General features: G+C 36.4%; 1 protein-coding gene across 3 annotated transcripts; it reads right to left on the bottom strand.

The window, feature by feature from the left end:
* Positions 1-4745: 4745 nt before the first annotated feature.
* On the bottom strand, positions 4746-12824 carry KERA (keratocan). Of its 3 annotated transcripts, XM_053584728.1 has the most exons (4): positions 12757-12824; positions 12523-12573; positions 10193-11089; positions 4746-5675 (listed from the first exon to the last, which is right to left on the bottom strand). In XM_053584728.1, the coding sequence occupies exons 3-4, from the start codon at positions 11079-11081 to the stop codon at positions 5503-5505; spliced, it is 1062 nt and encodes a 353-aa protein (XP_053440703.1). In that variant the 5' UTR covers positions 11082-11089; positions 12523-12573; positions 12757-12824; the 3' UTR covers positions 4746-5502. The 3 variants fall into 3 exon arrangements, with proteins under 3 accessions (XP_053440703.1, XP_053440702.1, XP_053440704.1); XM_053584727.1 differs by having other exon boundaries at positions 12523-12779; XM_053584729.1 differs by lacking the exons at positions 12523-12573; positions 12757-12824 and adding an exon at positions 11302-11379.
* Positions 12825-23886: the final 11062 nt, after the last annotated feature.

Below are 23886 nucleotides of genomic sequence, written 5' to 3'. Positions count from 1 at the left end.
AATAGTTAAATATGCATTAACTGTCTGGATCAGGATTTTGTAAACTCTTGAAACCACTGTATTTACAATACACTATAATATAAATTATAGATTAATGCTCTTCCATAGCTGAGTTAATGTAGGTTGCTTACAAATGTATTGTAAAGCAAAAGAGATGCAAATGTATTTATTATTAGCAGTATGAAGACAACTACAGAAAATAGTAAATACTATAAATGATTATTTCTAGAGTGGGGTAGAAAGGATAGGACAGTAATTACTGTTTTCACTGGAAACTTTTCTTAGCTATTTGATTTTTACCAAGCTTATACGCTGTTGTCTTATAAATGAAAAATTATATTATGTAATTAAAAAATATATAAAAATTATATGATATAATTACATTATATAATTAAAAATATATATTTAAATTATATTATATAAATACATAGATTACATAAATACATATATTAAAAATTATATAATATAGTTTACATATTAAATGATATATATATATATGTTAAATGATATATATATTAATGACTGGAATATGTGGCAAGACTCTTGCCCTCTTTGAAACAAACCCTGGCACCACAGCATATACAAGGTATAGCTTTTCAGATGGCTTTTGCAAAATATAGTCCTGCTAGTCATTTTACTGTTTTGATCTTTTTTCAGGACATTTTTAACTTTTCTTCAGAAACCTTTAAGAACTCAGACAATGAGTCTTTTGCTGCACTTGAATTTCATTTACTCAGCTGAATGTCACAGAGAAAGTGATATTTTTTCAAAGGTAGAACAATAAATACAAATTTAGAGATAATACTTCTGTGATTTTGCAAATTGTATTATATTTGCTTAAGAGTAGTAAGTTCTACAATGTGATCATATTTATTGTGGAGATTCCAAATTATCCTGGATGATTCTGGTTGGTCAGAACTGTAGATGATAAACTATGACTTGTGATTGGTGCCTGAAATAGGTGGGGCTGCCCCTCTTATGGAACTGAACCCTTAATCTCTGGGATATGACACCATCCCTAGGTATATAGTGTCAGAATTCAATTGTATTTTGGAATCCCCAGGTAGTATCTCCTTGAGAACTGGTTGTTGGTGGGTGTAAATCCCCATACATCTTGGTGAACAAGAGGTGAAGAGATGTGAGTAGGTAAAACAACTTCTCTCCTGCCTCTCACACATACACATACACTTTTACTCAATTGTTTTTGAGGGTTTATTGGATTCGTTGACACCAGTTTTATCAAAGATGTCATCTGAGAAGTTTGACTGTCTTTCCAGTTATTCGATCTAATTTGTTTTTAAGGGGATTTGGAGAAGTTAAAGAATTTTGCTACAGAGTTCTTATCACAAAAAGAATTTTTTTAAATAACATTCACAAATAAATTGCTCAATCTCTGTAATTAGGTATTCCTTTTTCTTTGATCAGTGCCCTTTTTTTCTTGCCTAGGAATTGGGTCCATGACATCCACAAGAAGATAACGCTATTTTATTTTGTTTTTTATTTTAATTGGGTCCATAAAATAGGAGATTGGATAATTATTAACAGTTCATAATTTATACAATGACTAGAGCTTATCTTCTAGCTATTAATCTCAAAATTTTTAAATAATAATCACATCATTTATGACATCAAGAAAGAGAACAGTGTATATTTGAGGACTTCAGGGAATCTCTATGTGCATAAGTTAAAAAAAAAAAGAGTTATATAAAGAAAGTTTATTCCATCATTTGTTGCTTTATTTGTCAGGATTTAAAATAATGCCTGCATTCTCCTAATCTGTCCCCAGTCCCTAATCAGTTTTACTCCAGGAGAGTATGAATGTTTAAACATGGAATTCTTCCAAAATTATTGGGCACATTCATAAGACCTAGAAAATTGTATGTATATGTTTACCTATCCATCTAGATGCGGTTCTCAACCTGGGGGTTGTGACCCATTTGTAACGATGAAAATACATCGCGGCATTAGGAAGGCTGAGAACCACTGATGTACATATCTCCTAGTAACTCTAAGCATCATTTGTTCATCATTTTACATGACAGCTCTTTGATGACTCAAATCAGTTTCTACCATGTCCAATACCAAACTCATGACCTTCCCTAAATATGTCCCTCTCAGAAAATGTACTGCCTCCGTTTCTATCATTCAAACCAGAAGCCTTAACACCCTCTTTTTTTTTTTTTTTTGACATGTCAGGTAGTTTTATTAGAATATTTGCCCAAAGAATACACCTTTAATTCCTACTTCTGACATCCTACCCACACCCACATTCATCAACTACCAGGTCTTCATAATGTCGTAGAATAACGTTGTCATTATTGTCCTGGTAGAGCATGGAAAGGGGAGAGAGCTTGGTGGGACACAAATAGCCTGGGGGATCTCTGGGTCAACTGCATGCATCAGTGCTTGCATGGAAGCAGAATTGGAGCTGTTGAGAGAGGTGGTCAGTGAGAAAGGACAAGCTCCATGGCAGTAATTTGCCATGATTCCCTTGGGTGCAATGATCCGCTTGTGCCAACCCAAGTCCTAAAAGTTAATGAATAGCTGGTGACCGTGGCAGAGTTTCTTACAAAAAGTCTTGCAGGGAGAGATGGCTGCCCTCCTTTTTCTCGAGGAAGGGAGGCCATGACCAAATATTGGCAATTTTACCTCCTAATGCTCTCACATTTATCCATTTCTCCCTGTTCTCACCATGACCATCAAGGCCCTCATTCTCCACACTACCTTTTATTTTCCTCAAATCCAGGCTCGGTTCCCTCTCAACTGTTTTAGGCACAGTGCCAAGAAGAAACACACGCCCGTATATAAAATAATATTTATAAATAACACTTAGTTAGTACTTACCATGGGAGAGGTGTTGTTAAAGGCACTTACAGATTACAGCTTATTTAACCCTTACCCTGAGGCAGGTACTATTATTTGTCCCTTGTCTTATAGATGCAGAAACACTGAGGCCCAGAGAATCTAAATAGTCATCTCAGGGCCACATAGCTAGTGCACGGTGAATCTGGGACTTGAACTCAGCAATTTTCACTTCAGTATTAATGTTCTTTACATGATATTGCCCTCAGTGAACACAATCTCTCCTGACTTAAAACTGTTAGGTAACTTTCAAATTGTTCCTAGGGACTTTAGGATCTTTAAATGCTCTTAAACTTAACTCTAACCCTATTTTTCCCTTCCATCATGTATTGTTAAATTTTTTTTTTTTTTTTGTAGAGACAGAGTCTCACTGTACCGCCCTCGGGTAGAGTGCCATGACATCATTTTTAATCTTTTATATGTTTCCTTAATCATTATTTCTTTGAAAAATCCTTCTATCGAATCACTATTTTTAATGCCTTTGCATCATTCAGCTCTATTAGTAGTCTTTATCATAGAAAAAATTTACATATTTTGTGTGTCACTCACTATAGCATAAATTGTGAACAATATTATATTCCCTGTGTATAGTAATACCCTTTTCCTCTGAAAATAAGACCTACTTACAGGAAAGATAAGACGTCCCCTGAAAATAAGACCTCGCATCTTTGGGAGCACACCTTAAAAGAAGACACTGTCTTATTTTCGGGGAAACAGGGTAGTACTCAATACATAAATAAATGAAGAAAAGGGAGGTTAAAAAAAAAAAGAAGGGAGGAAGGTGGAAAGGATGAAAGTTGTTAGAATTGACAGGTCTAAAAAGAACATTTCATAACAACTTCGTTTCCAGATTAGGAATCCCTTTCATTAACATATTCTTCTTCTTAAATCTGGTAATGGTATCTGATTACCTTTGTTTTTGACATTTTATATGACCTTTATTTATTTGCTCTGATATCTTTTATCACATTTATGTACCCTGATATATTTTATTTTTTTCTTTTACTTAAGGTCAATTAATTTGTTTTCTTGCCTTCAGCATTTTCAAAACTGTTTTCAAAATGTGTTCATTTTTTTCCCTCCCTTCCAAATACATTTTGATGTGAAAATGAGTAGCCAATATTGCATGTCACATTTTCTTCTTGGGAATTCACATTATGTAATAGCATACTAAGTCTCTGAGAAGCTTTGGAATACACTAGCCTATAGGACTTCTTAACCTAGTGCTTCACAAATGCATATAATCTTTATATTTTAGAGAAATGTACCGAGTTTTATAAAATTTTTCACAACACTGTTCAGAAAATGCATACAAAGGGTACCAAAAAATGTATATACAATTTAAGAAAGGAAAAAACTACATGAAAATTGTGATACTCAAGTCATGCCTCACTTCTGCAATTATAAGAGCTGCTCTACGTGATTTGAATTCATCTTTTTGTTATCAGTGGATATTGAGTATTATGATTTTAATGTAGTTTTTCCCTTTCTTAAAATGTGTATACGTTTTTGGCACCTTCTGTACATAAGCATGTATTAATCTCTATAGCATATTGATTGCTTATAGTATATGTCTTATAAAATCAGAAAGCTAAACTGAAATATACAGGACTTTGTTACTTAATGAAAGCCTGGATTATTTCTTTGTAACTCATGACAATCACGCATATTATATTAAGTGATTAGAGCACGAATTTTCTCTTCTGTTTACAGAAATAGGAACATCAAGGTGGGGGAAACATATTTGAATGTATTTATGTTAAAGTTAGAAATAATTTTTACTGTAAAACTTTTTAAACTATGTTTTTCAATGAATCTTGTGAAAAATATCTTTGAAATAATTGTTTTACTTCTGTTTTGTTAGAAAGCACTCATTATTTTATTTCAAAAATCTGAAAAACACAACCAAATATAAGAATTGAACAATTTCTAATTCAAGTGGATTTCAAGTGTAAGAAGTGCCTTATAATAAATGTATATTTTAGGAATTGTATAATTGTTAGAATATAGTGGACTACATCTAAATAAAACACCTACAAGAAATGGTAATGAACTAGAAATCACCATTACTTTTTCTAGAATTGACTAAATACTCTCATTATGAAGTATTTGATTCTTTTCATTCTCTTTCTCAAGGTAAATACCAAAATTATACTTCTAAAAACTACTGAGCAATCTGCATTTATTTCATTATGATTATGGTAAAGAACTACCTTATTTTAAAATTTTCTTTAGATCTTCTTAACTCCTATTGGTTACTGTGTTTATTCTGTAAATATAGTATCTGACTAAGTAATTCTGAATATATACAAACCAATACGTCCTTTTATTATGTAACAGGGTAATTGCATTATTTGGTATTTATAAGCTGCGTAAAAGACCAAAAAGAACTATCTTTGAGTTAAATTATCTTAACCCTGTGTCTGTTCTGTTAATTAAAATAAAAAAAAATAATAATACAGGGTGTGCTGGTTTTGGTGAAAGCATCTTTGAACAGAAAAAAAGAAGCTGCACGAATGAAAATGGCGGTCAAGGGCAATTGGAAACGTGACTTTTGTCCTAAGCATATAAGTGGTAACCCAATTTCTTGTCAGAAACAACAGCTTATTAGACCAATTTTTTGATTTGGTGAGAATGTGTTTAAATAATGACAGCCTGAAGAAGCCTGAAGCAGGTCATTAAATCCATTGGGATTGGGGCTTTGATTTCGTTTCCATCCAGGCGGAGGTAGCTTAGGCGCGGTCCGTAACCCAAGGAGTCTTGCTCAGCAGGCAGCGTGGAGGAGCCGGGGCATATGACGGAGACGTTAACACCTGCAGAGTCAAGGTCAACGGGAAGGAATGAATTAGAAGGAGAGAGACACTGGAGGATGGGAGACCAAGAAACTATTGCAATGGTCTGATGGGGGGCTTGGTGGCCTGATGCCTGAATCTCTTAGAGACATAAACTATTTCTGGTCATTTAGAGACTGTGCATTGCTCTTTATCTAAAAGGAACCTAGAATAAACATTCCGTAAAAGTACAGCTGTCTCACTCCACGTTCTGCACTACTTAATATAGAGCACAGGAAACTTACGTATGTAAGATAACAGTGGTCTTCTAAGCTTGCGGGTGAGATAGGCAGGTTTAATTTACTACAGGGTAAGACAGATGGTCTCTAGGGCAATGATTTTCAACTGGTGTGCGGAGACACGCTGGAGTGCCTTGAGGGACTCTGAGGTGTGCCACGAAGATTATGAAAGATCATTGATTCAATTATTTTCAAAAGAATTTCAAAGCACAGTAAGTATATATATATATATATATATATATATTTTTTTTTTTTTTTTTGTAGAGACAGGGTCTCACTGTACCGCCCTTGGGTAGAGTGCCGTGGTGTCACACGGCTCACAGCAACCTCTAACTCTTGGGCTTACGCGATTCTCCTGCCTCAGCCTCCCGAGCAGCTGGGACTACAGGCGCCCGCCACAACGGCCGGCTATTTTTTTGGTTGCAGTTTGGCCGGGGCTGGGTTTGAACCTGCCACCCTCAGCATATGGGGCCGGCGCCCTACTCACTGAGCCATAGGCACCGCCCCAGTATATATTTTTTTCACTTCTTTTTTTGATCAACATAATTTAAATGTGCCGTGAAAGTTTAACTACAGGTTCAAGTGTGCTGTGATATAATGAAGGTTGAAAACCCTGAGTTAGGGTATTAGAGGTGGAGACAACAATTCAGATTTGTTACTGGAAGAATGGGTAAGATCAACAAAAAGATGGCTGGATGGATGAAAGGATGGATGGATGGATGGATGGATGGATGGATGGATGGATGAGTAGGTAGAAAATCAGTGTAATTAAGAGAAAATGCTTTAAATTACCTTAAAAGATGAAAAATAGTCTATGAAAACACGTTTTAAAAAGTGGAATTAACATAATCTTACATATGTGACACAGAAAACAACCTTGAGTCTTCATACTTAAGTGTATTTAATTGGAAAGAAAACATTTGCCAAGATTTGAATTGCAAAGATGTCAAGCCAGGAAATATCCCATAAGCCTTTTTACTTGGTGAGGATGGAAGAAATTGCACACCTGCCTTGGATCAGAGCCCTTGGCACTAATGGCTATATTGAGATTTAGGAACATCTAGAAGAGAAGGCTGTAAAGTAGCAAAATTTATTTTAGAGACATGTGTAACAGCCGATTTCAACCTGTAATTCACATACTGCCTTTAAACCCCTTTCAAAACTTTTCTAGGCAAAAATACCTTCCTTGATTGGACCTCCTAACCTGGGCAGTGACCCTCCTCTGAGTCCTATTGTTACACATATATGCATATTGTATTGAATAATTTTATGCTGACAGCAAAGCTTTGCTCTGATCTTGTGTCATTGTGTGAATTCATCTTGATAAAGATAATTATGACTAGTATTTGTATAGCCGTTTTGTGGTTGTAAACTTTTTTTTTACATGTATCACTACTTTATCATAACACAGGCTTTATCAGGGAATATTAATTTCCCCACTTAAGCATTGTGGGAACAGTGGTGCAGAGAAGTAAGGAAATGTACACAAGGTATTTTAGCAAGTGAGTAGCAGAGCTGCGGCCCAGCCTCCTTCTTTTCTGGTTATAATGAAAAGGAAGTGTTTCTTTGCATGCGCCATCCCCTGATCCTTATCCCTCTCATGCCCCATAATTAATGCATGTCTGAATCAATGAAATCTAAGAAACAAGTGTTCTAAATATATTTTTTCGTAAATTAATTATGGTGTTTCTCAGAGAATGCCAGGAAGTGATTTGAATAAATAATTTTTTTTTACCATATTTGAAGTCCTTTAAGGTATTCAGAAGAAATGAATAAGTCTTTTATCACACTGCATAAGAAAAGTTCACTGTCCAATACATTCTGAGGACTTTTCATATAAAAAGTATGTTTCTCGGAAACTACTTTATTAACAGCTATAGTAGATGATGTAGAAAGAAGAACTAAGTTCTTTAACAGTTATTAGAAAAAGGTGTGATATAATTGGTAGCCAAAAATTCTAGCCAGGAAAATTCTTATTTCACATTTATTTTCTTGGCATATAGAAACCACATTTGATATCTGCGTTAAGAAGCAAATAAGTCAATTTCTCTTTGTTGATGTCGTCGTTGTTCTACTGATAGAATTCTTTTTTCTTTGCAGTTTTTGGCAGGGGTTGGGTTTGATTTTTAATTTTTAATTTTTTTTTTTTTTCCGCAGTTTTTGGCCAGGGCTGGGTTTGAACCCGCCACCTCCGGCATATGGGGCCGGCGCCCCACCCCTTTGAGCCACAGGCACCGCCCTAGAAAATTTTTTCTAAATGCTTATATTCAGGGAATTGAATAAAAGTGTTGTTATTACACTGTCTGAGTGGAGAAAAACACTTAAAACATCAGGTGCTAGCTGTCGTACTTACTCTTTGTCCTTTGGCAAATATTTTCAAGTAGCTGGGCTTCAGTTTCTCATTATTCAGAAATTGCTAATAATGCCTCACAAGGTTCTTTTTGGAATTAATTAGTGGTTCTCACATCATGGACCAGCAGTGTCAGTGCTACCTGGAAACTAAATTATTAGGCCCCATCTCATTCCTACTGAGGCATAAACCCTAGAGATGGGACCAGAAACCTGTGTTTTAATTCAGTCTTCAGGTGTCCACTACAATGAGACAAAGAGAACAACTGAAAAATAGGAACATAGAAGATAATACTTAGAAAAAAACCACATGCAGATGGAAGAAGGATAGTCTTATACTTCTTGACTATATTTTGCATATTACTATCTCACGTCTAAACATCCTCGTTCACAAATTCTTGAGATAGAATCCACAATTCACAAATAGGTTCTATGCGGAATCACTTGAAATTAACTTCCCACAGTTGTCCGTGGGGCTTTTATTGTCACATAAGGAAGGGACCTGTGGAACCACAGAAAACATCAGAAAAAAATGGCATGTTCAGGTCAGTCTCTGCTATTGTACTATTTGGTTCAGCTAAACAGATTGATCTATTAAGAAACGTTTTTCTGTTGTATCTTTCATTATCATGGAAAAATCACCGCTGCGGGGGCAATTTGCCACTTCACCCATTCCTGGATTTTATGCTCAAAGTATGCTGTTATATTAAAAAAAAAATAAAAATCTTAAACATCTTGAGCCGTACCCAGTGGAAAAAATATTCCATTCTTATAAATGGTATGTTTATGTCATTATTTGCTTAAAGGAAAATTTGGTGAGTAATAACTGGGCAGGACAAACTTTTGACAGTTATCTCTGTTACTTTCTTACAAACCATTCTGACCGAATCTGACTTTAGGACTGTATTTTTTTAGGTCGTCCAGGAAAAATCTACTGAAAGTTATTTTCTTAATGGCTTTATGTTTGGATTGAAGGTGCATGGGTAGGTGTCAGGCTGGACCAAGGTCTTGCTGACTTCTACCCCAGATCCAGCCTGATCTGAGGTTTATTTATGCAGATGCTCAGTTTGTGTTGAATGTCTCTAGCCTTCACTTTCTATAACCACTTCTCTTGCTGACACCTCTGCCTCCAAAAATTTTGCACTTGCCCCTTCCTCTCTTATCAATAGCTATTTTCAGGGAAAAAGATAGAGTATTCTTTCCACCTTGATGATTGCCAGTAAGTCGTAAGGACTTGCCAGCTTCCAGGGGCATTCGTTTCCCTTTTAATTAAGTAAAGCCTTAAACTTCAGTAGGGATTCTAAATATGTGTTTCCCAAAGCATCAGTATCACTGTCACCTGTGAATTTGTTAGACATGACAATTCTCAGGATCCACCCAGACCTACTGAGGCAGAAATTCTGGAGATGGAGCCACCACCTTGTACACATAAAGTTTGAGACTTCCACTCCAATGTGGCATTTAGTTACAGATTCAACTTAGAAGAGTTTCAGGGATCATCTGCTCAATAGGACACAGATTCCTTCCTAATACCTCTTAAATCATGTTCCCTCTGCATACCCATTAGGTTGTTTGTGGTTGGTAAATTTTCATAAATAAGTCTACTCAGTGAGGTAGAACTATTAGAATTTTCTAGAGGAAAAGAAGATAGAGCCATTTAGTTTGTCCAATAAATAATGGCCACTTGGATTACTGAAGTCCACTTTTTGGTATTTAACGTAAATATTTGAACTTCTTGGCCCATTAAGACTGTCTGGGACTAGGAAAATTTAATAATGAAAACTGAAAATATATGAAAAATAGGACATATGGTGGTGGCAGGGAAGGGGCAGCACATTGCTATTTCTAACGAAGATGTAGAATACATTTAACAACCATGAGACTCTTATACACACCCTGATAGTTACTTACTTTGAATTTTGTTATGATCAAGGTGAAGATGCTGCAGGTGGGCATTGATTCGGGGAACTTTTGTGAGTTGATTGTAAGATAGTTGAAGATCTAGAATTGATGACACATCAAAGCCACTTGATGGGAGACCTGCATCTGATAATTTGTTGTGGTTTAGTCTCAGAAAGGCCACTTTAGGAATCACGTTAAAATAGTTTTCTGGTATTCCTTCAATGGAATTGTTGTCTAAAAACAGTTGCATTGTATTGGCTGGCAGTCTTGGGGGCATATTCCTCAGGGCGTTCTTGGCCATGTTTAGTTGCATCAGGTTCTTGAGGCCCTTAAAGGTGTCTCTTTGAAAGGCATTGTCTACTAGTTTATTGTGCTGTAGATCAAGAAGGGTCAGGTTCTCCAGATTGCTGAAGGTCCCTTGAGGAATTCTGGACACCTTATTTCTAGCTAATTGTAATTGTTCTAAACTTCTTGGCAATGGAGACGGTACCTCCTCTAGCTCATTATCTTCTAGAAATAAGAAAAGTAGCTTCTTCAGCTGGCTTAAGGCTCCTTTCTCAATTCCATAGTTGGTTATTTTATTCTTGTTAAGATTTATCCATCTCAGCTGGGTGGCATTCTCAAATGGCTTCTCAGGAATGGTTTCTATCAGGTTGTTTTCAAGATAAAGATACCAGATCCTTGAAGGAATAGCAGGAATTTCCTTGAGACCTCTGTTTTCACAATATAAGGCAGTAGGGAAACTGGGGGGACAGAAACACTCCATGGGACAGTCGAAGTCATGATGAACACTCCAATCCTCTGGATTGTGTGCCTCATAGACCTGTCTCACACTTCGAGTCCACACGGTATCTGTCATGAAAAACACCCAGATGATGAAGAAGAGTGTGGCCGCCATTATAGTACCTGAGGTATAAGAGATGTAACTGTTAGAGACTGGAGAATTTGACCTTGAATAGTTTGATAATTGTATACATCAAAACGATCAGTAAACATTGCTTCTCCAGAGAAGAGTTGAAGAGATGTCAACATTTCACAGTAAGATAACATTAATAAATACACATATATTTAGCAGACATCATAGACAAAACATTTTGTAAACATTGAAACTAATTCACCAGCTGGTAGGCTTCTGCTTCTAACCCAATCACAATGAAAGCTGAGGAATGGAAAGTGAATTTTAGCAGCTCTCAGTGTTTTCCCATTTCAAGCTATTTGAATTAAAGAACTGCACTAAAACTAGTAGCTGAATACAAGACTACAAAAAAGAGATCTGTTAATAATTCCAGCTGGGCGTCTGTGTCGTTCCTAAGAGTAGGCATGTGCTTTTCCTTTTAGTCCTAAATGAGCATAACATCTGGATGAGATTTCACAGGACTTCTGGCCCTGGAACCAAAGAAATGAAGCGATCAAAGAACATTTTAGCAATTTACCGTGAAGGAAGGTTCTAGCATCTGAAGAAAAGTGTGTGATTAATCTCTTGTTCTGTAGCTGAACTTCTCAGGTAAGTTTTATTTTTTGGAGTGGGAAAAGAACTCTATACTTCTAAGTACATAATCAAGTTGTTCAGGTGAGAAACTGATTTATAAGCTCTTTATAGATATGTTGTGTATACGTAAAGAGAAAGAGTTTATTGTGAAGAGTTGTAAACACTGGGAGGGGTATCACAATTACACAAGTACAACTATGGCATTATTATGAAATAAGAAACAAATGAAACAAAAAACATATTTAGAATAAAGGTAGAGAATTCCTTTATAGGGGTGTATTCATGTTTCCAGTATGGATAATAAAGAATAGGTTAGTATTTACTGGTATTTGGTACATTTAAAACATAAGCCCTCCTCATTGAATATCATCAAAGGTTATGGGTAAGAAGAACTATCTTAACAGGAAAGATATATATGTATATATATAATATATTTTATAAAAATATATATATAACATACATTTAATCGTGTATTTATAATATATATATGTTATATATTTCAGACCTATGTGCATTTAGTTGAATCATTTGGTAATAAGGACAGAACAAATTTTACTGATTCCTTAGGAAAAGACAAAATCAACTTCATTTATGAAATGCTGATCTTTAAATTATGTCATTAAATTTCAGAAAGTGGCAAGTGCAGAGCTGCTTCCCCAAGCTGTCCAAGTCCCTAGGACCGGCGGTACGCTGCTCTGGCCAGTTTCCAACACAGACAACATTAATTTTTTTTTTTTTTTTTTCAGAATAGGGATTTACTTTAGTTATCAAAGTTGTAACCCTGCATCTGATTAGTCAAAACTTTGAATTCTTAACTTTCAAGAGTTTGAAAAAGTGCAAAATAGTTTACCGTGCCTTCCAGGAATATACCGTTGAGTCCTGGGTCTGGGTCTGAAGTTTGCTAAAAAAAAAAAAAAAAAAATCACTTATGAGGAAAAAAAAGAAAAGTTCACTAAAATAATTTGTTTTTACTTCATGCTGTCAAACCTCTGATGAGAAAAAGTAAAACCTACTCACCCCCGTCACCAAGAACACCTTTTGATCTATTGTTTCCACTGTAAGAGGGACTCAGAAGACCGCTTACCTCAGCCTCCTTGGATCTTCTTCCCCGGTTTCTATTGGTCCCTGCTTGTTCACAGTAATGGATTGACCCAGGCTCTACTGTCGTGTTTTTAGGAATCCTCTGTAATATATATGCACTAATGGCTCCAACTTTAACCCCTCCAGCAACCACAGAATCTCTGGTACCTAGGCAGCCTAGCAAAGGAAAGTCTTATTTAATCTCAAGAATGTATAACAAAATTTCAGGGTAATTTCACTCCTAATTTACAGCTCAAAAGATGTTATAAGGTACTAATATCTACACCTGATTTACTAGCAGGCAACTGAAGATGGCTATCATTTCAAGTGTAACAAGAAAGAGATTTTAAAGCATTTTTCACTAGATCTTTCAAAAAAAATGAATACAAAATAACAGCCAATGTCTCTGTGTATGTGAACATGTTGTATTGGTTTCAGATATAAAACAGATGCTGTAATAGGTTTAAGGGAAAAAGAAATAGAAAAAAATGTATTTGAAAAATTTTAAAATGATATCTGGGGGGCTATACCCAATTTTGGCACAAAAACATGGTCTTATGCTTTGTTTTATAGAAATGATTTTTGTATGTCTATTTCCTGTTGTATTTCTTTTAATAATGTATTCCAAGTAATTACAAAAAATAGGATGCATTTTTTTACTCATTATAACAGATGTTGCTTTAGTCCCTTATAAGACATTCTGTTACACTGTCATTTTTTAAATTCATATCTAAGATAATAAGTCTTCCATTTCTTATATTTAAGAAAAAAAAGTTGTGCTTCTTGGAAAAGGATGCAAACATAAAATGCTTTCTGACATTATTTTTTGATTGGTTGTAATTCTTTTTACTTTTCAAAACCTATCTTATTCTGTTGGATCAGGATACTGAATTTGTGTGACTCATTTAACACTGCTCACAAGGAGAATTACCAAAGAGAGAGCATCTATAGAACACTGGATTCAAAAAACCTTTCCTAAACCACTTCTTTCCTTCCTCCTAACCATAGGCTGGTTGAAGGTCAAATAGAGTTCAATTTTGTTATCTATAAAATAGTAATGGGCTACCTCACAGGGCTAGCCTTAGTTTTATTGTAAATGATATGGTATTGGTCAGACATAAAGGGAAAATGCATTTATGTTTCAAATCTTTTATAGACTAAGATCTGATTCAGACACGATCTCCTAGTAACCTTGTACATACATTCATACATATTTTAAGAAAAAAAATGTTATTTGCTTTCTCATGGTTATTCCCCCTCTCTCTTGGATTTTTTCATTCTGTCCCTCTCTCTTCTTTTTCTATACACCAAAGTTTCAAATAACAGATGACCTTCAAATCTGTACAGCTCCTGCTAGCTACCCTCTTATTCCTCAATTTCCTTTTTTAGTCAAGCGAATTCATGTCCTTCTTAATTTTATCACACCAATGTAGCTACACGTTCATTGTAGCAAATTTAGAGCAGTGTACTGGCTGCCTTCAATCAGCAGCCTGTTCACCATTCCACACCCAATTCACCCACCAAAAAGGGACTTCTAGTTCTGCTTCCCTAAAATTGTTCAGACAAAAATCAGCAACAATCTTCATAGTTACTAATCTATTGAAACACTGTAGTGTTGAGCTTACATGACTTAGGAACTTCACCAATTTAATTCCCACTGTTTTTATTAAGTGTTGGGCCTCCCCTCCTATTTCTTCCTCCCTTCTCCTGATTTCCTCTTTCTCTCTTCACCCCAAAGTTCTCTGTTTTTTCCTTCTAACATTTGTATATGTTTTTAGCATCTAGAGCTCTTTGAGATTCTGTCCTGTTTCATGATTTTCTTGGTCTGTACACATTTCCTGCATGAGTCCATGGTTCTGATGGTCTCTTCCATCATGATGACTCCCGAGTCTGTATCTCCCAACCCAGTCTATGGAATAAGACCTGCACTCCAAGGCCATATGTGTATGTGTGTGCACGCACACACGTGCGTGTGCACCTGCTTTCTAGACATCTCCCACCACAAGTCTCAAGGGCACATATCTAAAATGGAATTCTATGTCTTATGCTACTTCTACTACTTTTGTCATTTTATACTTTTTAGGGCAACACTATCATCATATTCAGTCTTCCAAACCAGAAATCTGGAAATCATTCTTGACTCTTCCCTCTCATTTTGTGCACATATGATAACAATCACATTTTAAGGATTCTGGGAGACATGACCCAAATAAAAATGATCATCTACAGTGTTTGCCAGCTTTGGATATCATTGTTTCCAGACTAAAAAATACAAAATACTTTTCACTGTGAGGATTATCTGTCATTTGTATCTTGATTTTTTCCTATAACAATCCAATCTACCTTTCTTTAATTATTGATTCATGGAGAATAGAGACTTTAACTCTTCTCTGCAGTTGCTTAATTAAGTGGAAGTTGAATAAATTAAAATAATAAGATAATGAGGTGTCTGAGTCATGTGAGTTGATACAAGAATTAAGATTCTGTCCAAGTCCTATCTGATTCTGCAAAGAGGAAGAAAGGAAAGACTAAGGTATAATGATGTTGTTGTGAAACTATCTTTCTAGAGTTTGATATTTCAGAAGTCCATGAGGCTTTGCACATAGTAGGTGTTCAATAAATATTAAATGAGTTATAGATGAGCAAATAAACACATAAGGTATGTGTATTACTTTGATGGTGGTGAATTTTTCTATCAGTGTAACAATGCAGTAAAAACATAGTGAAGAGCATTAAATATGTGGCTTATAAAATGTGAGTTTGAGTTTTCCTTATGAAAGTTGTAGTTATTTGATTTTGCATGGGCCGTTTGATCATCATGAGCCCAAATCTACCCACAATGCACCTGCCCTGATAAATCTTCAAGGTCCTTTGAAGATCAAGTGAGGTAATGAAGATGAAGATGTTGGGCAAATGTAGGCAAATTTCCTAGAAAAAAAGTTAAAATGCAGTTTATCTTATAAATCATCTATTCAAGTGATTGTTTTTGATATGTATGAAAATGAGGCCAGAAATTTCTTTCAGTAGAGAATGTAATAGTCGATATTTTTGCCTACCTGAGAGAAGTCCTTCCAGAACATGAGATGGAGTCTAAGTGTCATTGCTATTTTAACTTCTTTTGTCTTTTCAATTTTAGCATTTTTTTTGTTTCATATTTACTTCCATTGACATTTTAAAAGACAAGGGAATGCGTAAGAGCTTATGGGACATGAAATTGCACGTTTGCTGGCACATGTGTCTGACAGGTATTTTAGTGATGGTTGCTTGGACTACTTATGTTTGCATGGGAGCTTAGTTTGTGTATATGAACTTTTGCTAAGGAAAATGATTTCCTCTCAGTAAATCAATGTCAATTATTTAACCTCTCTTAAATAATTTACAAAATATAAAAGGACCCTACTAAACTACATAGCTAACACACATATATGTAATTTAAAAGTTTTATCAAGATAATACATTAAAATACCGTAATGATAGATTTAAAAGGTTAAGAACACCATAAAACTGATAATGAAGGTAACAAATTACGTACCCCATTTATTTCATACCAGCCATCCTGCTCCTAAGAAACCATTATTTTCAACTTTATTATAGATTTCTTTAAAATTTTCTTGAATATTCTTAATTATATTATTTTTGGTAAGTTTATAAATTTTAAACATCTTCTATTTTCTTTATTTCTTCCTCCCTCCCTCCCTTCCTTCTGTCCTTCCTTCCTTCCTTTTTTTTTTTTTGAGACAGAGTCTCACTTTGTCACCCTGGGTAGAGTACTGTGGCATCATAGCTCACAGCAACCTCAAACTCTTGGGCTCAAGTGATCCTCTTGCCTCAGCCTCCCAAGTAGTTGGGACTACAGAGTGTTCTATTTTCTGGGCCTCCCAGAGTGTTCTATTTTCTTAGTAAACAAAAATTTGGCATTCTTGCTTGGTCTAATTTCTTACTTCACCTAAAGCCATGATTCCCTTCAATAACTCCTAATATATACATATCATAAACTTTGATTAAGTAAATATTTAGTGCATAATTAATTATGCAATATAAATAATACCTTCACTAAAACAAACTGCAAAATATTGTAATTCCTTCGTTGTAGAGCATTTGTTTGCTCTATATAACCATGAGGTTGGACAATTAAGTTCAAGAACTCATCCTAGAAAAAGTGCTACATACCTCATTGCTAAAAATCCCTACAGACCCTTTTGAGGTACTCCCCTCGGGAAGCTATGCACTGTCACCAGCACTTAGTCCACCCTTCAAAGCAATTTTGGAACTCTTTTTCTGGAATGGCCATCAGAGCCCTCCTGTACAATGTCTGATAGTGAAGTTTGCAAACTCATTCTAGAAAAACTGCTACATATCTCATTGCTGAATATCACTCTGGTCTCCAGATGGCCAAGGAGAGAGCTCCGAAGGTGACCCTTGTGATATTCTGCAATGAGGTATAAAGCATTTTTTCTAGGAAGAGTAAACAAACTTTGTCTGACCTCGCATGTAATACATTATATATACATACACAAATATTTCATTAGTACTTTCTAAAATCTAAAGTAGAATTATAAAAACATTTTGAAAGTTTCTACTCAATGTGTAGAAATGACATTGTGTGATGGTAAAAAAACAGACTTTCTAGGGTTTAAATATACATCTGCCATTTACTAGCTGTGAAAATTTAGACAATTATTTCTTTGCCTTAATCTCCTCCTCTGTAAATTAAGAATAATAATAGTGATAATAAAAATAATAATAGTAATAATGCTCACCTCAGAGAGGTTTTGCAATGATCAAATGAATCAATAAATGATTTAGAAAATTACAAAAGTGATGATGAATAAAATCAGATATATTGGGTTCATTTTGTTCTCCCGGGGGGGGATTTACCCTGGAATGTCACATCCTCCTGCTTCCAAATAGTTTGTCTGCTGTTGCGTGCAAACCTAAGCTAATTTAGCAGATCACAGTCATTAGGTTCCTCAGGGACATTTCAGTTGCCTCATAGTTAATGAAGAGTATAGGGATCCTCCCTTACAACCTCCATGGAGATGTTATGATCAATGAGAGTAAGTGCAAGTCAATCACATCCAACAGGCATTAAAAGAATTCATGCAGCTGGGCACAGTGGCTCACACCTGTGAGGGGAGGCTGAGTGGGAACGCTTCAAGCTCAGGAGTTTGAGACCAGCTTGAGTAAGAGCAAGGGCAAGACCCTGTCTCTACACAAAAACAGAAAAAATTAGCTGGGTGTTTGGTGGGCACCTGTAGTCCCAGCTACTTGGGAGGCTGAGGCAGGAGGATCACTTGTACCCAGGAGTTTGATGTTGCTATGAGCTATGCTGATTCCACGGTACTCTAGCCTGGGCAACAGACTCTATTTCAAAAAATAATTCGTGCAGTGGGCCTTAATTATAAGTTTTCTTCAAATGTGATCTAAGTATACCAGAATACCTAAGGCATAGGTTAAAACTAACAAAAAAATAAATCACACTGTCTTTTTGAACTACTGCCTTTTAAAGTAAATGTATGACACAACCCTTGCTCTCTGTGGCTGAGGGATGGTTGTGGCCCTGGGCCCTTCATCCATCTCCTGTGTTACATCCCATTTTGCTTCCTCCATCCTGGTTCTTCCCTTTCTTGGTTAACTCTATAATTCTACACATCAGTGTAGAACATTCTCTGCTCGTTTCCTCTTGCCTGAGATACTTTTTTTTTTGAGAACTCACATCACATGTTCAAACATGTGGGCTGAATAAAACCTATCCACTTACCTGATATTTTGACAGGATAGGATTCTATTTTGAAATAATGTTTTTTGAAGATATTTAAAGAAGTCATTGTCTTGTGGTTTTTGAAGTAGAGATTGTAAAGGTCAATAAAATCATGACTTCATCTTCAGTTTCTGCAATTTTATAATAATGTAATGTAAGATCATGTATTTCTCTGACTCACTAGATATGCAAGGAGTCCTTTCTACCTGAAAGCTTGTGTCTGTTATCATACATCGATCTTTTTCTATTCTCTCTTTTTCTAAGTCTTAGTGAACCCTTTGGTTAGATTTTCTAATTCTATTTCATCTTTTCTAATCCCCTTCTCAAAAATGCTTCCTGGTGATGTTCTTTAATTTCATCTCTTTATTTTTTGAATTTTCTATATTACAGATTTATTCTGAAAATGCGTTCTCTCGTTATTCTTTTCCTAGAGCATTCTTTTGTGTCATGTAATTACTATCATCTCTTGTCTCAGGATATTTACTGTAGAGTTTTGATGGCTGTGTAGGCTTTTTCTTCTCCCTGTGATGATAATTTTCTTTAATTTTTTTTCTTGATTTGATCCAAATCTTAGAGAATTTTTATGTTGGAGTCTTTCCTGTAGAGGAGACCAGGAGCCAGACGACCTCTGAGCAAGATGATTTGCAGCTGCGGAACGTACGCTTGGACAATTCTTCCACAGGTGCTCCTTGCAGAGAAAGAGCCCGAGCCCCTGGTGATTCTTAGGCATGCAGTCATTGTCTAACACTCCCCTCACCTGTCTTGTGCTGTCTCAATAAAAGGCTAAAATAGGGAGGTTGCTCTGGGCTATCCTGCAAGCAAGGTTAGCCCGCCTCCTGTAAGTTTGTACTTCTAATCTGCATCATGCCTGGTTCCTTCCTGCAGGGATCGAAACCACGGCCATAGGAGCCATAGGAGCTGTGACACTTTCCTCACATGTGTAAATGGTTCTTTGCTGAAAATTGACATTTAAAAGGAAAGTCCTTATTGGAAAAATCTATGAAAATTGATAGCACTTGCTGGCCTCACTCCAGAGCAGTGATTTTTCAGCCAGTATGCCACACAGCACACCCTTGTGTTGTGAGAGGATCTTAGGCATGCCATGAAAATTTTAAAGATCATTAACTACATTATTTTCGAAGAAGTTCAAAACACAGTAAGTATATCCTTTTATTTAACTCTTATTTTTATCAACATAATTTAAGTGTTCTGTGGAAGTTTAACTACACGTTCTAGTGTGCCGTGAGATAAAAAAGGTTGAAAAACACTGCTCTAGAGAGAACAGATATAGACTTTGCTATTTCATTGAGAAGAATCAACTCCCAGTTCAGTGTCTATGTGTCTTTTTTCTGTAATCATTCAATTTTCCTAGAATTTATTTTTTCTCGGTCTCAAACATACTTACATACGTTATTAACACCCACGTATATGTTTATATACTGGGTATTAATTGACAAGGAAAATTCTTGGTTCTCAGTGAACTTTTTATGAGTCTTCATTAACACCGAAAACAGTGAGTTTTTTTTTTTTTTTATCATTGTGAATAAATAATAGCTAACCCCCTGTTCAGAGCTTGGTCTTTGTGTCTGAAGCATTTTGAGGCTATTCTGATTCCAAAACTGATATGAAGCTAGTTGTAAACCCTGTCACTTTTGAGATCCCTACAGTTTGATCCAACTTTGACGTTTACGACTCTCTCTTTCTGGTTTCATTCCGATTTCTCAAGTCCTCTTCATTTCTACCAAGTTAGCTTTAGCGCCTCCACCCTGCAGAAGGTATTAAAGGAGCAGCAGGTAAGCAGCTTAGAATCCAATCTGTTCAAAGCTCATCTCCAACACACTTTAGAAGAGGTTTCTGCAAGACACCATGCCATCAGAGTGCTGACCACATACTACCAGACTCATTACGTCTGCAGTAATCTTGAGGAGAGGCCATTAAATCCTAGATGCATTCTGTCATCCTTAGTCTCTTATGAAATTGCCCTCCCAGACCATTTCAAATAGGAGCTATATTATCACAAAAGTCACTATCAAGTAGCTCCTGTATATCGTATGATATTGACTATCTGATAGTATTTCTACCCTTCACGGTCAGCTGGTCATAAAAAAAAGCCTCCCAGAGGTCTTAAGTGTGATTTAACAGAGAGGCAGCCAGGCCACAAGACTGAGATTTATTTGGTCCCCTTTCCATTTATTTCATATATTTGCTGACTCCACACTACAGGGAGATACAGTTTAAGCTGGGCAGATCAGGTAACACTGAGTTTATGGGCAGCTAACATCAAACTGTTTTTCAACCTCCTCTAGGATCCAGTTTCTCAAAAAGATAATAGTTATTTACTAAAGATAGAATGCCTTTGGTTTGGCAAGCTGGAGTTTCAATTCTCCTGTTATGGTTTACCACTGGCTATGTATAGCTGTTTGATCTGTCATACACGCTTTGGGCATCATTGAATCAGATGGGTGATAAGTAGTGGGATGGCAGTGTCCTCAAATCCCTGGAAAGCCTTTTCTTGCCATGGGACAAACCCAACTCCTATAGTTTCTCAATAGAGAATACACATGTGGTAACAGGTGCTCTGCACAATTCAAAGAGATTATCCATGGCACTATTAGTAATAGATACAGGGTTCAGCAAAATGTTTTCACTTTGGAGAGATAGCCCAACTTTCCCTAGACCACGAAAATCCTACCATAAATCAATGACTTGAGTTGGCAGCGTATAGTTTTCCATTTTATTTATCTCCAATGTTCTGGCATTCAAGTGGCTAACCTAAACAAAGTATCTACCTAATAAAGTCTGCCCTCTAGATTGTATCACATAATGTCCTATGAGATGGTATTTCTGCAGAATAAAATGTGGCACAAAGTCAATAAATTAACACAATCCAGAAATAGTAGGCCAAAATTATTTTGCCATTCTTGTCTGGTAAAAGAAAGCAGATTGCTTCTGGTTATTTTGTTTATTGGAATAGAAGGAACAGACATTATTCAGATCATTTGCTTTCCACAAGGCACTAAGAGCTGTAATGATCTGAACCACATATGGAACAGCAGTTACAACAGGAGTTGCCGTCTAATTAAACTTTGGAAAATTCATTTTTATCCTCTACGACTATTCATCAACTCTATTGCCAACAGTAGATTTAAGTGGGAATCTGCTGGGAGTCGTTAGCCTTGTATTTTTGAGTCTTTGAAGGTGGCATGGATACTTCTGATATTTTTATTGAAGTGATTTTACTATCACATCTGATATTTTTGTAGAAGTGAGGAGCTATGCAATACTGGAGTAGTTGTTTTCTGTCAGAATGGTCTTTCCTTCAAGGATTGCAGAGCCAGTGGGAGAAATCAATCACTTCCTGAGGTCATCTATTACAACTATACAAGGACTGTTCAGAGTATCCAGCCATGTTCACACTGCTTTTCATGTTACTAGCAGGCTATCCAAATGGTGAGTATATCTACTATACTCATTGGCAGTTAAGTGACACTAATTGATCTCTCATACTCAAGATCGTCCTTCCTCCTTGAAATTAGAGAATTAATTTGCATCACTCCATCTCCACCAGTGCTATTCTCTGAATGTTTGTGTTCCCCTGAAATTCACATATTAAAATTGTACCCCCCAACCTGATGATATTAGGAGTTTGGGACTTTCTAAGGTGATTAGGTGACAAGAGCAGAGCCCTCAAGAATGAGAATAAGACCCTAATAAAAGTAACAAAAGAAGCCTCAGAAAGACCACTCATCCTTTCTCCCATACAAGGAGACAGCAAAAAGATACTTTCTGGCTTATGTCCATTTCAAATGGGTCATCAAATATGAAATGTCTGATTGTGAATCAAAAGTGTAGTTTTTATACCTCCAACAAGAAGCAGTAGAATTAATCAAAGTATGTGCCTAGACTATTGACACGGTTTTGCCATCTTAAGGGTAGCTTGTTCATGCTGGCAGGGAAGAAGCCTAGAAAGTAAGTGGCAATGAAATTACAAAAGGTGTTTTCCATAGCATGTTGAGAATGAAATATTTTTTTAGACTCCTAGCTGCTTACACTAATGTATCTATCATCTCTGGAAGCGTGCTCGTAACTAAATTCAGTCTGCTGCACTGTCATTATTCTCCCTTACTAGTTGAGTATCCTCAGAATCTATGTATATTTCTTAATATTTAGCCAGTATAAATTAGGGAATTCCTGAAATTCATTCAGATTAATGTCTTATTCCCTAAATCCCATTTTTTAATTGATACCTTATGCTATTTCTCATACTGGGTCCAGAAACATTGAAGATGAAGGGGAACAGGGCATGAAATTAATAAAGTTCCTCCAAAAGTGATTGCCCTGCATTGGGGAAGTATCAGCATCTTCAGACAGCTAGGAAGCGTTTTACGAGTCAAGGAGAGTGGGGCTTTGTCAACAGCAAAGAAGTTCAGTGGGGGTGGGGATCCTAGGCACTCCAACTCTTCTGGATCTTATTGTATAATTCCTATTCCAATTCTTGGTGTGTGTGTGCGCGCACACATGAACACACAGGGTGAGGGGGACCTGTCTGTTTCCAGATCAATGATCTAATTTTTGATGAAGACAAAGGTCTCCCAATTCAGAATGTAGTTTTTGATTTTAGCTCTCTTATCCTGCAATGGAAAGAAATAAGACCTTTACATTTTAAAGATTGTTTAAAGCCCCCGAATGACAAGCCCTAAACTTGAGCTAAGGATTAAAGAAGCTGAGTTTCTCATTCTCTCTTATCTAGCCATCCCATGGGCCTTTAAGCAGCTCCTCACCTGCCAGTCCTATTGATTCCTTCATGCTTTTCCATGGCAATGGATGTATGGCCCTGCAAACCTTCAAGAGCTGTGTCATTTCAGTCAACAATGGATGATACAGATGACACCTTCCATCTTTACATGTCACTATCTTCCAAACTCTCATTCCTGAATAATTTCGGGGTTTTGACTACCTTTTACCTAAGGCACGCAGACAGCCCATCTTAAGGTTCCCATGTTGCCAAAAATCTGTTGTCAATAACCAATTTCTGTTACCGATTAAACAGGTTATAAACACCAATAGTAACTCCAGGCATCTTAGCAATAGAAGGATTTCTTTCAAGGAGTTGTGTGGAATCACATAAATGAGAGGAGGCTGAAAGAGTGGACTTGGAAACCAGGCGGGAGTCAAGGAGGCTCTTGGCAAATAGAGAGAAATAATCTGCCCAGGTGGCCACTGTCATTGGCACTGAACTTCATGGGGAGCATGAGTTCCCACCTACACAGCCTTCCCTGGGGGCCAGTGCAGACTCATCTTAAACAAAGAGCAAGCATCTGCTGGGCTAAGCTATGGCATGTTCCACCTTGGCCTTACAAGGGTAAGCAGGGG

The sequence above is a fragment of the Nycticebus coucang genome, chromosome 3 (assembly GCF_027406575.1).
Source record: "Nycticebus coucang isolate mNycCou1 chromosome 3, mNycCou1.pri, whole genome shotgun sequence".
Taxonomy (NCBI): domain Eukaryota; kingdom Metazoa; phylum Chordata; class Mammalia; order Primates; family Lorisidae; genus Nycticebus; species Nycticebus coucang.
This window is presented reverse-complemented; position numbering and strand designations above follow the sequence as displayed.

Bases quoted from the DNA above. Each gene is read 5' to 3' on its own strand.
- KERA (XM_053584728.1), bottom strand. From the start codon at position 11,081: ATGGCGGCCACACTCTTCTTCATCATCTGGGTGTTTTTCATGACAGAT. The intron at 5,676-10,192 runs GTAAGTAACTAT...TTGACTCTGCAG, and splicing joins TGATCATAACAAAATTCAAA to GTGTTAACGTCTCCGTCATA.